The following is a 13,029-nucleotide window of genomic DNA, read 5'->3' as shown; positions in this document are numbered from 1 at the left end:
GATCTTTCCTTCCTTGATGGCTTGCAGGTATTCCGGGCAGCTTCTCTTCCAATGTCCTATCTTGTGGCAGTGGTGGCACTCTGCCTCCTTTGGATTAGAGCAGGGCTTAGCGGGATCAACTTTGGTCCCACTAGAAGAGGCACCATCTCGGGCTTTCACCTTGCGATAGTTCTTTGACAAAGCCTTCCTCTTCTTTCCCTTTCCTTGTCCAATTGCCAAGACAGGAGCAGCGGGCGGATTGGGAGTTGATGCAACAGACTTGTCCTTGAAGTTGCTCTCAGCGACCCTCAAGAGACCCTAGAGTTTGCTTAGGGTGACCTCTTCTTTGTTCTTGTGATAGGTCATCCTAAATTGATTGTAGCTCGGAGGCAAAGAGTGAAGCACCATGTCGATCTCCAAGTCTTCCCCAAAGTCAACATTTAACTTGTGAAGGCGGTCGACATACCTTTGCATCTTTTGCAAGTGCACGGTAAGAGACTCTCCATGACCCATCTTAGCGGAAATCATGTTCGTGAAAATCTCATAACACTCTTGTCTCGCGTTTTGATGGTATCTCTCCAATAAGTCTTGGTGCATTTCGTACGGATACATGTGCTCGTAGGACTTTTGGAATTCAGAGTTCATAGTCGCGATCATGATACAATGCACTTTCGTTGCATCACGTTCATGAGTTTTGAAAGAGGTGATTTTGGCGGGAGTAGCAATTTCGGGGTTGATTTTTCGAGCTTCTCATCGAGGACATACTCCTTATCCTCATAGCGAGCAATCGTGCGAATGTATCTTATCCATTCGCTAAATTTCGTTCCATCAAAGGTGACCTTTTGACAAAGGCTCATCAAAGTGAAAGAACTCGCAGCAGCATTGTTGGCGTTTGACATCTATAAATAGAAAGGACAAAGATAGATTAGAATATGAATCCCTAATGTTCACCCAATTAGAAAATTAGGGCTAAGATCCAACAACAATATTTACACATTAGAAAAGGGATGTCGTAATCTAATATGCAAATAATTTGAAGGTAAGTGAATGACGATTCACTAATTCTCCATCATAAAAACATAACTTTAAGTCCTAAATGTATTGAGAATTCCTAGGTTCGGATGAGATTCATTGAAACTTTTCAATGGCATGTTTAAATCTCGATATGCCCCTCTTGTTTGTGACTGGGATACCGAGGATCACAAAGCGGGTGTGAATTACCATGCAAATTAACATGGTGCCTTCATTGTAACGATCACCTATTCGATGTGCCGGTAAACCACACACGCTTCATCGAACTATGATAAACAATGAATCACCCTTTGCTACCTTCGCTTAGAACCAATTAGTGTGCCGGTAAACCACACACGCTCCAATAACTTCTTAGCAAGGTGCAAAGTGTAATTTCATGGGATTACATCAATTCACTTTTCCTAAAGTAACTAAGATTGGTAAATTTTAAGAAAACATGTAGTTACTTTGTATTTCTTATTATACTTTTAATGAGAGGATGAGGTTGCCCTATCCTACCCATTCGGCTAACGACCCTCCACCAATCAAGCGAGCTGTGGGTGTGAGTGTACACCCATTAAGCGCCATTTTATAGGCCGCAACCTTATACCCACCTTATAGACCGGCTTCGTGAATGAGGCCTACTAACGGTAAGACTAGCATTTAAGTTATACATACATACATATACATATATATATATATATATATATATATATATATATATATATATATATATATATATATATATATATATATATTAATCTTGTAATATTATATTAGTATAGGGTTGTATTTTAAACTTGTAAAATTCTAGGGTTTGAAATTTAAATTGTCTAAATTAAACTTTTAATCACAAAACATAAATTTCAAAACTTGAGGACTAGTTTTAAACATTTAAAACATAAGGGATCAAATAACAAATAACCTAAATCACATAATTATCCATATTTGATTAATAATTATCATATAAGGAAATCAAATATTTTATTAATTGATAATTATCTTCAATTAGATCTAAAATATAGTCATATATATCATAAAATCGGATTAGGGTTGATCTAATATGATTAAGGTAAGTTTCCATAAGATAAATATGAAAAAAAATCCCGTTTTTGGCTAATCCTGACGCTCGAACTCGCCGAGTACCCACACTGGACTCGCCGAGTCAGGCCAACTCACCGAGTCCACTATGGGACTCGCTAAGTCCATGACTCAGAAACATAAAAATTGAATTTTTTTCAGTTAAGATTCAAACATTGAAGCATCAATTTAATAGAAACCAAACAAGGCTATGATACCACTGATGGGTTTTGTACATAAGAACATTCCTAAGTGCGCATACAAACCCTAATGCTTGGATCTAGGTTTCTCTATTAAACATGCTTTGAATCCAAGACTTCTAATGACTAATTAGGTGTAAGAACAACATAAAATCAGATCTAGAAACATACCTTTGATTCTCTTGTTTCATCTTGTTGTCTTGGAGCTCTAGAGTCACAATTATCACTCCTCTAATGGCTTACAAACACCAACTAGCAAAGAGGATGATTTGAGAGAGAGGAGAGAGGTGAAATTCGGCCAGGGGTTCTCTACCTTATATGATCTATCGAATTCCCTCAGCCATAGGGTCTATTTATACTTGTAGACTCCTTAAGGGTTACAGCTTAAACCCTAGTTGGATAACTTAGACTTTAAATTAATCCATATCCTTTCCTTGATAACCCTTTGGACGATTTTGGCTTATCCTAGCCCTAGAAATCGTCCAATCCTTTATCAATAAGGATTTACAGTCTAAAGGTTAACTATCAACCAATTGACAGTTTATACCCTTTTATTTAATTAATCTCTTTAAGTCACCAAATTAATACTAATTAATCTGACTTATATTAATCAAATAACTATATTATTATTCCTTATATTATTCTCATAATATATTAATAATATCTATTCTCTCATATATAAATCATCCTACCAAGTTGCTATGGTGAAGGCAACCCAAAAGGACCATGCACAATCGGGTCAAATACTTGCCTAATATAGTTGCAGCCTTAGACACTATTCCAACATGTATATGTTATAATATTTCTATGTGTTCTGAATTTTCTAAATGCCTAGGGCATTAAGTAATTGTCGAGGACAATCTGAGGTCTACCAATGATTGGTTGCTCATGGACCGTTGGAAGTATAGTGTAAATTTTTGGAAGGACCATATTGAGATATTCTGAAAAGAGGCAACTCTTGTTCAGAAGTGATAGTTAAAATAGGAATATGGAAACGTTTCCATGGGTGGAAGTTATTCATTAAATCTGTGTAAGATTAGAAAACTTAACGCGAGAAGGATGTTCAAATGAATGTACTTTGAATGTGAGACTTCGTTTCCATGGAATTGCTCTCCATTGTAATACTTTGTAATGTCTGTGTTGCCAAGTCTTTGTGACCTTTGTGCATAGTCATTACAAGAGAATCATTGCATATAAGTTTAGAATCTAAAAGATTTCAGTAAATGGCAAAGAATCTTGTATTCTTACATTTATCATAAGGATTTGGAATTATGAAATGAGCATCATTGAAATGTTTTCAATTGATCTACTCCACAAAGGAAGGACCATAGGTAAACATAGTGTGCATGATTGTAGCATGGGACAACTATTATTTTAGTTCAAGCATTAAGTTGATCATTTGAAACATTATACAATGAATAATGACTAATCAATATGACTCAAAAGTTTGTGGCCATATAGGATTTGTATTATTCTTGTGTTTCACTTTCCATGTTTTGACTTCCCAAATAACTAGGTTATTCTATACTTTGGAAGTAGGTATTGAGGCAAGATTGTCATGAATGGGTCTGTAGTTTGTCTAGATATTTTATACTTAGTTGTAATGTTCATGAGTGCTCCTGGAATAAGATTCGAGTATTGGATTAAACCCACGCTCAATTAAATCACTTCATGGATTTTATCACGAGTGATCATGGGACGATAATATCTTATATTCTTCAAATGGAGAGATATGAGTTGCAGTTTACAAGTCAGTTGTACATTGATAATGTGAAAACGCACCAGTAACTTGGTGTTATAAAGCACATTGTTGTGTGTGATTTGATGAGTAAATAGAGCAAGCATATGAGTCGAAGTTTATCCATTCCTTTTACCCTTAGAGGGATAAAAGCGATATATGTGGGCCCCTCGATGATTTAGTGATGACAACCTTAAGTGCGCGGCCGGGCCTGGACTGATTTGATTTGTTCAAATAGTTGGTCGTCATAAATCAGAAATTGAGAAACAACAGATGGACAGAGAGAATGCTTATAATCCATGTCTCAGTCCATATGATATCTAGAATTGAGGAATATATGATCCCTTATCTAATAGGTACGTCATTAACTAGGTCAGAGTTCGACAACGGCTTTTAAGAGCTATGATTGCTAGTCAGGATTTTGGAGTCGTACTTGCAATAATAGTTATTAGACTTATCCAAGTAGGAGACTGTTGGATTAGGTTTCTAAGCCCATAACTATAATTGGTATGTACTTGATCCGAGAGTAGCATGGTCCATTTGGGTTGCATATCATCAAGACAATTTGTTAGGATGGACTTTTGAGAAGAGGTTATTTATGATTTATTAATATATTATAAGTTATAATATATTAACATGAAATTGTATGATTTAATTAGTACTGATCAAGAATTAGTTTGGAATTAATTTAGTGATCAAAAGAGACTAATTAAATCTATGGGGACTGATTATGTAAATTAGTTATATTTATATGTTGGGCTTTTGATCCATGTTGGACTAAGTTTATGAATGGATACATAAAGAGTTGAGCCACATGAACCATGGATCATAAACTCATGGGTATGGATTTGGGTTAACCCATGACCTTTCGAATTCCGCATATAAATATGTTACTCCATGGCCAAAATGATAACTCGTGTTCTTGGAGTTCATATGGACGATTTTATGTGGCTAGTATTCTCTCTCAAACGTCACCCTTTGTCCATGGTGTGTTGTGATTCCATTTGAGGCATCCACACTATTGGTGCTAGGCTATTTAAGCCAAATACAACAAGGATTCAAGCTACATAATAAGGTATGTTCTTCTAACTAGTATTGAATATTTGTTTATATCAATTGCATGCTAGTTATAGGCTTAATGATTTGGAAACACCACTACATGTATAATTAGAGAGAACATAGATCCAATGCATTTAGGTTTGTATGTGCGTAGTATGCAAAACCCAACAGTATGAAAGACTAGGAGGTGGCTCCTGGCACACTGTATGCTAATTAGCTTAGTAGAGTAGTATGTATGCTAGTTGTCTCTGTGATGCTTACATGGAAGACCGGGAGGTGACTCCTGGCACTTGTCTATAAAACCCAGGGGGTGGCCCCTGGCTTGGCAAGAAAGACCACAAGGCGGCTTGTGGCAATAACGATAAGACTATGTGCGGCACATAGCACCTTTATTAATTATGATATATGAATGATATGTATGGCTCACGGTTATGTATGACATGTATGGATCAGTTGATATGTATGGTATGTGGTATTTGGGGAACTCATTAAGCTTCGTGCTTACAGTTTTCGGTTTTTGTTTCAGGTACCTCCAGTTTTCAAATAAAGGAGCTCGGGACAATCACAGCGTATACACCCGTATTTTCCGCAATGTGTATTTTTGGGAATGAATTCGGATAAATGTTTTATTTGAAATTTTTTTCAATGTGTGAACAAATTTACAAATGTGTTTTAGTTACATTAAAAATGAAACTTTTACCTTGGAATTTTGGATGGTTACAAGATGTCATATAGGCAATTTGTTGCATCCAAAGTACCAATTAACATAATAAATTGTTTTATTTAATAAAACCTTAGATTAATATTTAAATGATAAAAAATTTAATGTTATTTAATACACAATCATTTATAATCTTTTTTTATATAAAAAATAGACACATTGTATGGTATCATAAGAGCCATCCCTTGATATGAGTTTCCATTGATACGGTAGATTCCATGCATGATTGTACGAATTGCATAGCATCGACAAACTAAAAAACAAGTCTTGAGCATCATTGTTGATTCCAACATATATTATAGAGTTAAATGTTAGAAATAACAACATATTTTCATTTAATCGTTTTAAAACATCCTACTTCTATTTGTTCTTATTACAACTTAGTACTTTCAAATTTTTTTATTAACAAATTGTACTTTAAAAATCCAATCCAATTATAACACTGCTATTAATTTTTTTATCACTGCACTATATTTTGAAAAATCAACGCAATTACAACAGTAAAAATTGCTTTGTGCTTGGTTTATATTGCTAAAACTGTGTAGAATTTTCTAAGCACAATGATGTAATAGGAATAAATTAACATAGAATGTTATAATAAATAGATTAATGAAAGTATGCTCGTATTTCTTTCATTTAACCTTGTATCATAAACCCAAAAGTTTATTCAACATCTCACTATCAACCGCTTTGAGCTAATGAAATGTAATCATTCTAGACAAATTCGGTTAATTTAGGTTAAAAATGTATCTATTCAAGCCACAGACGTTTCGTTTGACTCGTACAACTTAAAAAACAATCAATAAGCAAATTCCCATACCTTTTTTTTCGTTTTTTCAAAGCAAGTGGAACTTACATTTATTTTGTATTTTTCACTATGAATGAGTTTTTCTTTCCTTAACATATAATATAAAAGACAAATTTGTTTAACTTATTCGATTAACTTCCATTGATCAATCGTTTTTTGAAGAAATAAAGGAGATACGTATGACATAACAAATCATTCGACTTATCTTATACATAAGGGCTAATGTCATAAAAACCCTCAAGTTTTTAGGGTTTTGTCGGTTTTGCCCAAAGTTGAATTTTATATCCGTTTTTACCCTAACATTTTCCAAAAAATGTTCGGTTTTACCCTTTTACCGGTGATACCAGGTTACAATTATAATAACTTCGCAAAAACCCTTAAGTTTACAGTTTTTTTACATTTTTACCCTTAAGTTTATAATTTTTTGTTTACACTTTTACCCTATGTATTTTTTTTTTCATATTATAGGTATTCAAGCAGAAAAATCATATGAATATATATATATATATATATATATATATATATATATATATATATATATATATATATATATATATTATGAAAAAAATATACTTAGGGTAAAAGTGAAAAAAAATTATAAACTTAAGGGTAAAAACGCAAAAAAAAAAAATGGTAAATTTAAGGGTTTTTTTTCGAATTTAATATAATGGTAACCTGAAAAACCTGTTATCACCGGTAAAATGATAAAACCGAACATTTTTTCGAAAATGTTTGGGTAAAAATGGACATAAATTTCAAGTTTAGGCAAAATCGATAAAACCCTCAAAATTTGATGGTTTTTATGACATTAACCCCACACATAACTATAGTATAATAATGAAACAAAACACAACTTAATAAACAAAACTTAAATTACTAACTTGATTTTAGTCAACTCATTATTGTAACTACTAAAATACAATTAATGAACCAAATTACTATAGTCAAGTTAGAAACTTTTATCTCTATGATGAAGCAAACGAAGCATTGATATCCATTGGCTTTTCTTGATCATGGAAACATATTCCTTCCTTATTAAACAAAGAGAGCAAATACAACAACTCCTCATTCGATAATTTTGATGGTCTTTTATCTTCAAGATCCGCACTTCTAAGAATCCCCACAAGTTTTTCCTTAAAACTTCCCAAAAAGATCGATTCATCTTTCTCATCATCACTTGAATTAAAAACATCAAGTGGCACAATATTTTCATCAAAATTTGTTACTTTTGACAAGTTTAAGAGCTCTGCGACCTTTTTCTTCTGCTTGAAAGTTGCACCCAATGTCTTGTTTTTCTTCCCAAAACATGTTTTAGTGAAAGCCCACCATTCATTGAGATTTACATTTGGGATTTCGGTTTTCAAATGGATTTTAACAACTGAAGAGTCGACTTTTGGGATTGGGATGAAATCTCTTTTGCTTACGTTCATGACATGTTCAACATCAGCAACCAGCTTCACGTTAACAGCCAATCTATTGAACTCTGAGTCACCAGGGTTAGATAAAAGCCGAATAGCAAACTCTTTTTGAAGAAGAAGAGTTGCACTTCGAAAATGGTATCCTCCAAACACCAATTTAGCCACTAGAGGTGATGATATATTATAAGGAATGTTTGCCACCACAAGATCAAAATGTGGGAAATCTGTCTTTAGTGCATCTTTAGATATAATCTGCAAGAACCCAATTGGGATTTAGATTATCTGAAACCATTTCTAAATTTAAAAACTGATGTTTCGTAATATAGCTTCGTTGAGACATTTCATCGAACAGTTTATAAGCAACTTATTTCTTGGAATAATGTACGACTTACCGTTAGTTTCTCGCTAAGCCCCTGTTCAGAAACACGAGTGTGAAGAGCCTGTACCATACGTTTATCAACTTCAACTGCAACAACCTTGTCTGCAACTTCAAGAAGCTTCAGGGTAAGATTTCCGGTGCCAGGCCCGATTTCAAGAACCGTATCACCCGGTCCAACACCAGAGCTCCTTACAATGGAATCAAGGATTCTCGGATTAGTAAGAAGATGTTGGCCCCTGCTTTTGTAGAGCTGTAAACGATCCTCTTGATTACCCTTTCTTTTTCGAGTATAACCATCATTATTGTCCTCGTCGTCGTCGTGGTGTCTGTTCTTGAATGGAGGACGGCCTGATTTCGCACGAAGCTGGTGAACTTGGACAGCGAGTTGGCGAAGAATATATCCCGGAAAACGATTAATGGAGGATTTGGAACATCGAAGCATACTGATAAACGAGCTGCGAGGACCGTTGAAAGCTTTGAATTTCGGTTGCAGTTTTTTTTTCTTAGGTTATTTTGCTGCTTTCCTGTAATGGAAAACAAAATAAAACAAATTTCACTTTGCAAAAAGTGAGTTATTAGTTAAATGCTAATTTAATTAACTGTAAAAATACAAAATAACATTGTCAATTTTGTTGGATGGTATTCTTCATCTATTTAATCTGAAAAAACTGTAAAAATTGGTTAGTTGCACTTTTTTTTACTAAGATTAAAAAAATTGATAGGATTTCATTATGGATTTAAGGAGTGTTTGGTTTGTCTTTTTAAATGGCAAAAGTCTTGGAAAAGATAAAAGATGTTTGGTAGAAATATTTTAAAAACTACTTTTGGATTTTAGATAGAAAAAAAAAAAAAAAAATCTAACTTTTGTAACTTTTCAAAAAAAAACTTTTGCGTTTCAAAACGACAAGCCAAACACCCCCTTGGTTTCTAAAATTATTTTTGGAAGTGGAAATGTTTTTGAACATTAGTCAAAGAAAAATACAAACAACAATAACCATTTTTTTGTAGCTATTTTAATTATGATATTGTATATCTAATATTTATATTAAAAATATTATAATTTAAGAAAAAATACAATAGAAAACGGCGGGAATGGTCCCTATAGTTATCAATATTCTACAATTTCAATCCAAAATTGTTTGATCTTGCATAGGGGATTGAAATCGAATACCATTTATGGTTTTGGTCCCTCCCAAACTTATCTTTTTGTGTATTTCATCCATATCAAACTCGAAATTACTAATATATGCCTTAAGTAATAAGTTACTTATTTTATTTGATTTCATTTTTATTGTTATTATCATTAAACTATATAGAAGACCCTCAACTATCCTCACCCGACCCCACCCTTCCCCTTATCATTCTCTCTCTCTCTCTCTCTCTCTCTCTCTCTCTCTCTCTCTCTCTCTCTCCCCTAAAAAGTGTTCAACCTTCTTCCTTCGAACCTTAGCCACAAATGTTTAAAAGGACTTCAAACCCAACCTAAAAAATCAAAGATGAGTAATTTGTGTCTCGATTTCTAGATATTTGAATTTGAAATAAAACAAGATTTTGAGGGTTTTAAGAAATAAGTGAAGACGAAACTAAAGATCTAAGGGATGTGTGTTAAATATGGGGATCTAAATATAAAAGTAAAATAATATATTGAGAGTTTTGTGTTAAATATATAGAATCTAATATGAAATTTTAATGAGATCTTGATTGTTTGTGTTAAATCTGGAAATATGAAGACAAAATCGAAGTTGTGTTATGCTTGGTATTTTTTATACTTCTTTCTCAAGGTTTTATACATGTGTTCTTGTCTTAACTATGGGGTATGTGTGGATTTGTGTGTGTAGGATATGAACCCAAATCTTCATTTGGTTCATCATTGTGCATGTGTGTCTTGAATAAGGATGTGAGAGATAAATAGAGGTGTATGTGTCTTCATATGTGTTGAATCTAAACCTAGATCTTCAACTAGTTAAAAGCGAAGTTAAGTCAAATTCAATGTTTTTTTTTGTAGGCCTGTGTAGTGAAATATCATGTGTGCTCAAGAGACATGATAAAATGATATTATTAATAACATATGATCCTATAGGGACACACCTTATAGCAAGTTGCTACCAATTGATTATTTATTAGTATAATTTGATTATTAATAAATATATCAACATTTGTATTTAATTGGAAAAAAATATTATTTTGTGAAATTATATTTTACCAACATATTGGGAATTACTATTTTTAGAAAATAATAATAAAGAGCACAAAGCTATATATATATATATATATATATATATATATATATATATATATATATATATATATATATATATATATATATATATATATCATATGGTATGATTATTAAAGTTGTGTACAAACTTTTGGACACTTTAGGTAACCAAATGTTTACAACTCAATTGACTAGTTATGGGATATGTAATAAGCACTTAGATTTCGTCTCTTTCACTACGCGGGGGGGGGGGGGGGGGGGGGGGCATGATTTTGAATTGTTTATTACTAAATTGCATGCTTGTAAGAAAGCCTTACCTCTTCACTTTTTGGTATTGACTTTTGTATACATTTAATGGTATATAAATAAGGCATTTACTAGTCATTGTTTTTGGTGTTTTTGCGCATAAGAATCCTCTCAAATGGAAGCTAAATTTTGGAAACTCTAAGCCTCTCCCTTTCTTCTTTTGTCTTGCGTTTGGTGCTAGAAATGAAGACATAAAGTTGCTTCTCTTTAAGCACTTATTTGGTATAAGTCTTAAAGGTTAAGAACAACTTTATAACGAGTGTTTACTATCATATTTTGGCGGTGCAAAGCTTTCTTGGTGGAAACATTATACAGAGCTTAAGTCATCTTCATCAACTTCCTAATTTCTAAAAGGAACCAAAGTCTTCAAATATTGTTTCACTTTCTTCTTCTTTGGTTATGTATAATCTTTTTAAGTTTTTGCAAAATTATCATTGTTGGGTGTAAAATGGTTTTATTTTATTCAAACCAAAATGCTTTCATTGTGACTTACGTTTAATTTTGTGTTTATAATTGCAATATTATGAATAAAAATCTAACAATTGGTATCAGAGCCATTTTTGCAATCTTAGTTATATTATTTGTTAAGTTGCTGAACCTTTGTTTTTGGAAAACATGGATGGTTTTCTCTTTGCAAGAAAAATTCATACATATTTTCTTTAACAACTTTATAATTATTATTTTTTTTGTGACAAACGTTTACATGCATTTTTTGTCATAAAATTTGTTTTAGAAAAACAATGAGTTGACTAGCTGTGGACCCTTGTGTTGTTGTCTGTGTTGTTTTGTTTAAAATGGTTGAAATTATTTGTTTATTCTAGGGGATTTAAATAGTTATTTTTTATTGTTTATTCTTGTAAGTAATATATTAGTTTTTGATATAATTTATTTTGTACAAAAATGTAACAATAAATGAAGATGGAGCCATTTTTGAAGATCAAAAAAGGCATTTTTCGCAACTTTTAGAGTGCAGGTACAAAGGAAACATTTTCTGAAAAGTGTTGCTAAAAGTGTTACTCCGTGTGCTTCATTATATTTATTATAGTGTTGCACCTAAGGCAACACTTTCATGAAGTGTTGCATGTTGTTGATTTTAAGCCCTTTAAAGATGTTTTCAACTTTTTGCAAGCAATGGATGTTTTCTCAAGTGGGAGTTTCAACAACATTATTAGAAGTTTTTGGTCCCTTCAATTTCTATTTAGGAATGGACTTTGCATTTTGTGATGGCTCACAAAATTTGATTAGATTGTTGGTTTATGCACATATGTTTTTTACATTTTTGTGTTGTTTTATATTTATGTTGTTATTATTATGTTATCATTGATAAATTTGTTTTCAAATGATAAATAATATTTGAACATAAATAAACATCACAAATGAGTTTGATTTTAATGAAATTTACCTTTTAACATAAGATGGTATAAATTTTCTTAAAATAAAACAAACTTGATTTATTAAAACTAATAACCAGTTAAACTGCAGGATTAAAATTACATAAGTTTAAAATAAAGATTTATAAAATTATCAAACTCCAAACTTTATTTTATAAGATGAAGTTTTATTAAAAGGTTTACAAATTTCTAAAGTGCTCAAACAGTAAAACTTAATACTATCAATTAATTTTAAAATTTGATCGTGTCAATTTTATAAAATCGGATTTTATAAAAGAACATTATTAAAATGTGATTTTAGATAAAATGAGATTTTTAAAAGTATATCATGGCTTATTGAATGCATGCAATAACCATTATATGAACATACATTAAACGATAAGTAAATCCAAATTTATTCAAAAAAAAAAAAAATCAATTGTTACATATTCCTATAAGAGAAGGTACAAAATACCAATTAATCAAATACAAACTATATGATCATCAAAGGCTCCAACAATATCAGTAACAACACTTTTTATATCTTCAACACGAAATACCATTAGTCTGCAATCAGTTTTTCATTTCTTCTAAAACATCAGCACATAATATCAAATATTTGTGTCACATGCAGTATAAAATACTCAAGTGAATGGTGGAAAAATAAATAGTTCTATCATATAGATACTTGAAATGCTAGTCAGGCCAGACTTCCTCGACTTGATATGATTAGAGAAACAGT

The 13,029-nt window shown here is 32.1% G+C and overlaps 1 protein-coding gene across 1 annotated transcript; it reads right to left on the bottom strand.

Moving 5' to 3' along the window:
* Positions 1–7,484: 7,484 nt before the first annotated feature.
* DIM1B (Ribosomal RNA adenine dimethylase family protein) lies at positions 7,485–8,925 on the bottom strand. Its single transcript, XM_078987276.1, has 2 exons — positions 8,407–8,925; positions 7,485–8,266 (listed from the first exon to the last, which is right to left on the bottom strand). The coding sequence occupies exons 1-2, from the start codon at positions 8,833–8,835 to the stop codon at positions 7,562–7,564; spliced, it is 1,134 nt and encodes a 377-aa protein (XP_078843402.1). The 5' UTR covers positions 8,836–8,925; the 3' UTR covers positions 7,485–7,561.
* Positions 8,926–13,029: the final 4,104 nt, after the last annotated feature.

This window comes from Lactuca saligna, chromosome 4 (assembly GCF_052625555.1).
Source record: "Lactuca saligna cultivar CGN05327 chromosome 4, ASM5262555v1, whole genome shotgun sequence".
Classification (NCBI taxonomy): domain Eukaryota; kingdom Viridiplantae; phylum Streptophyta; class Magnoliopsida; order Asterales; family Asteraceae; genus Lactuca; species Lactuca saligna.
The sequence above is the reverse complement of the archived record's forward strand: the minus strand, read 5'-3'. Positions and strand labels throughout refer to the sequence as shown.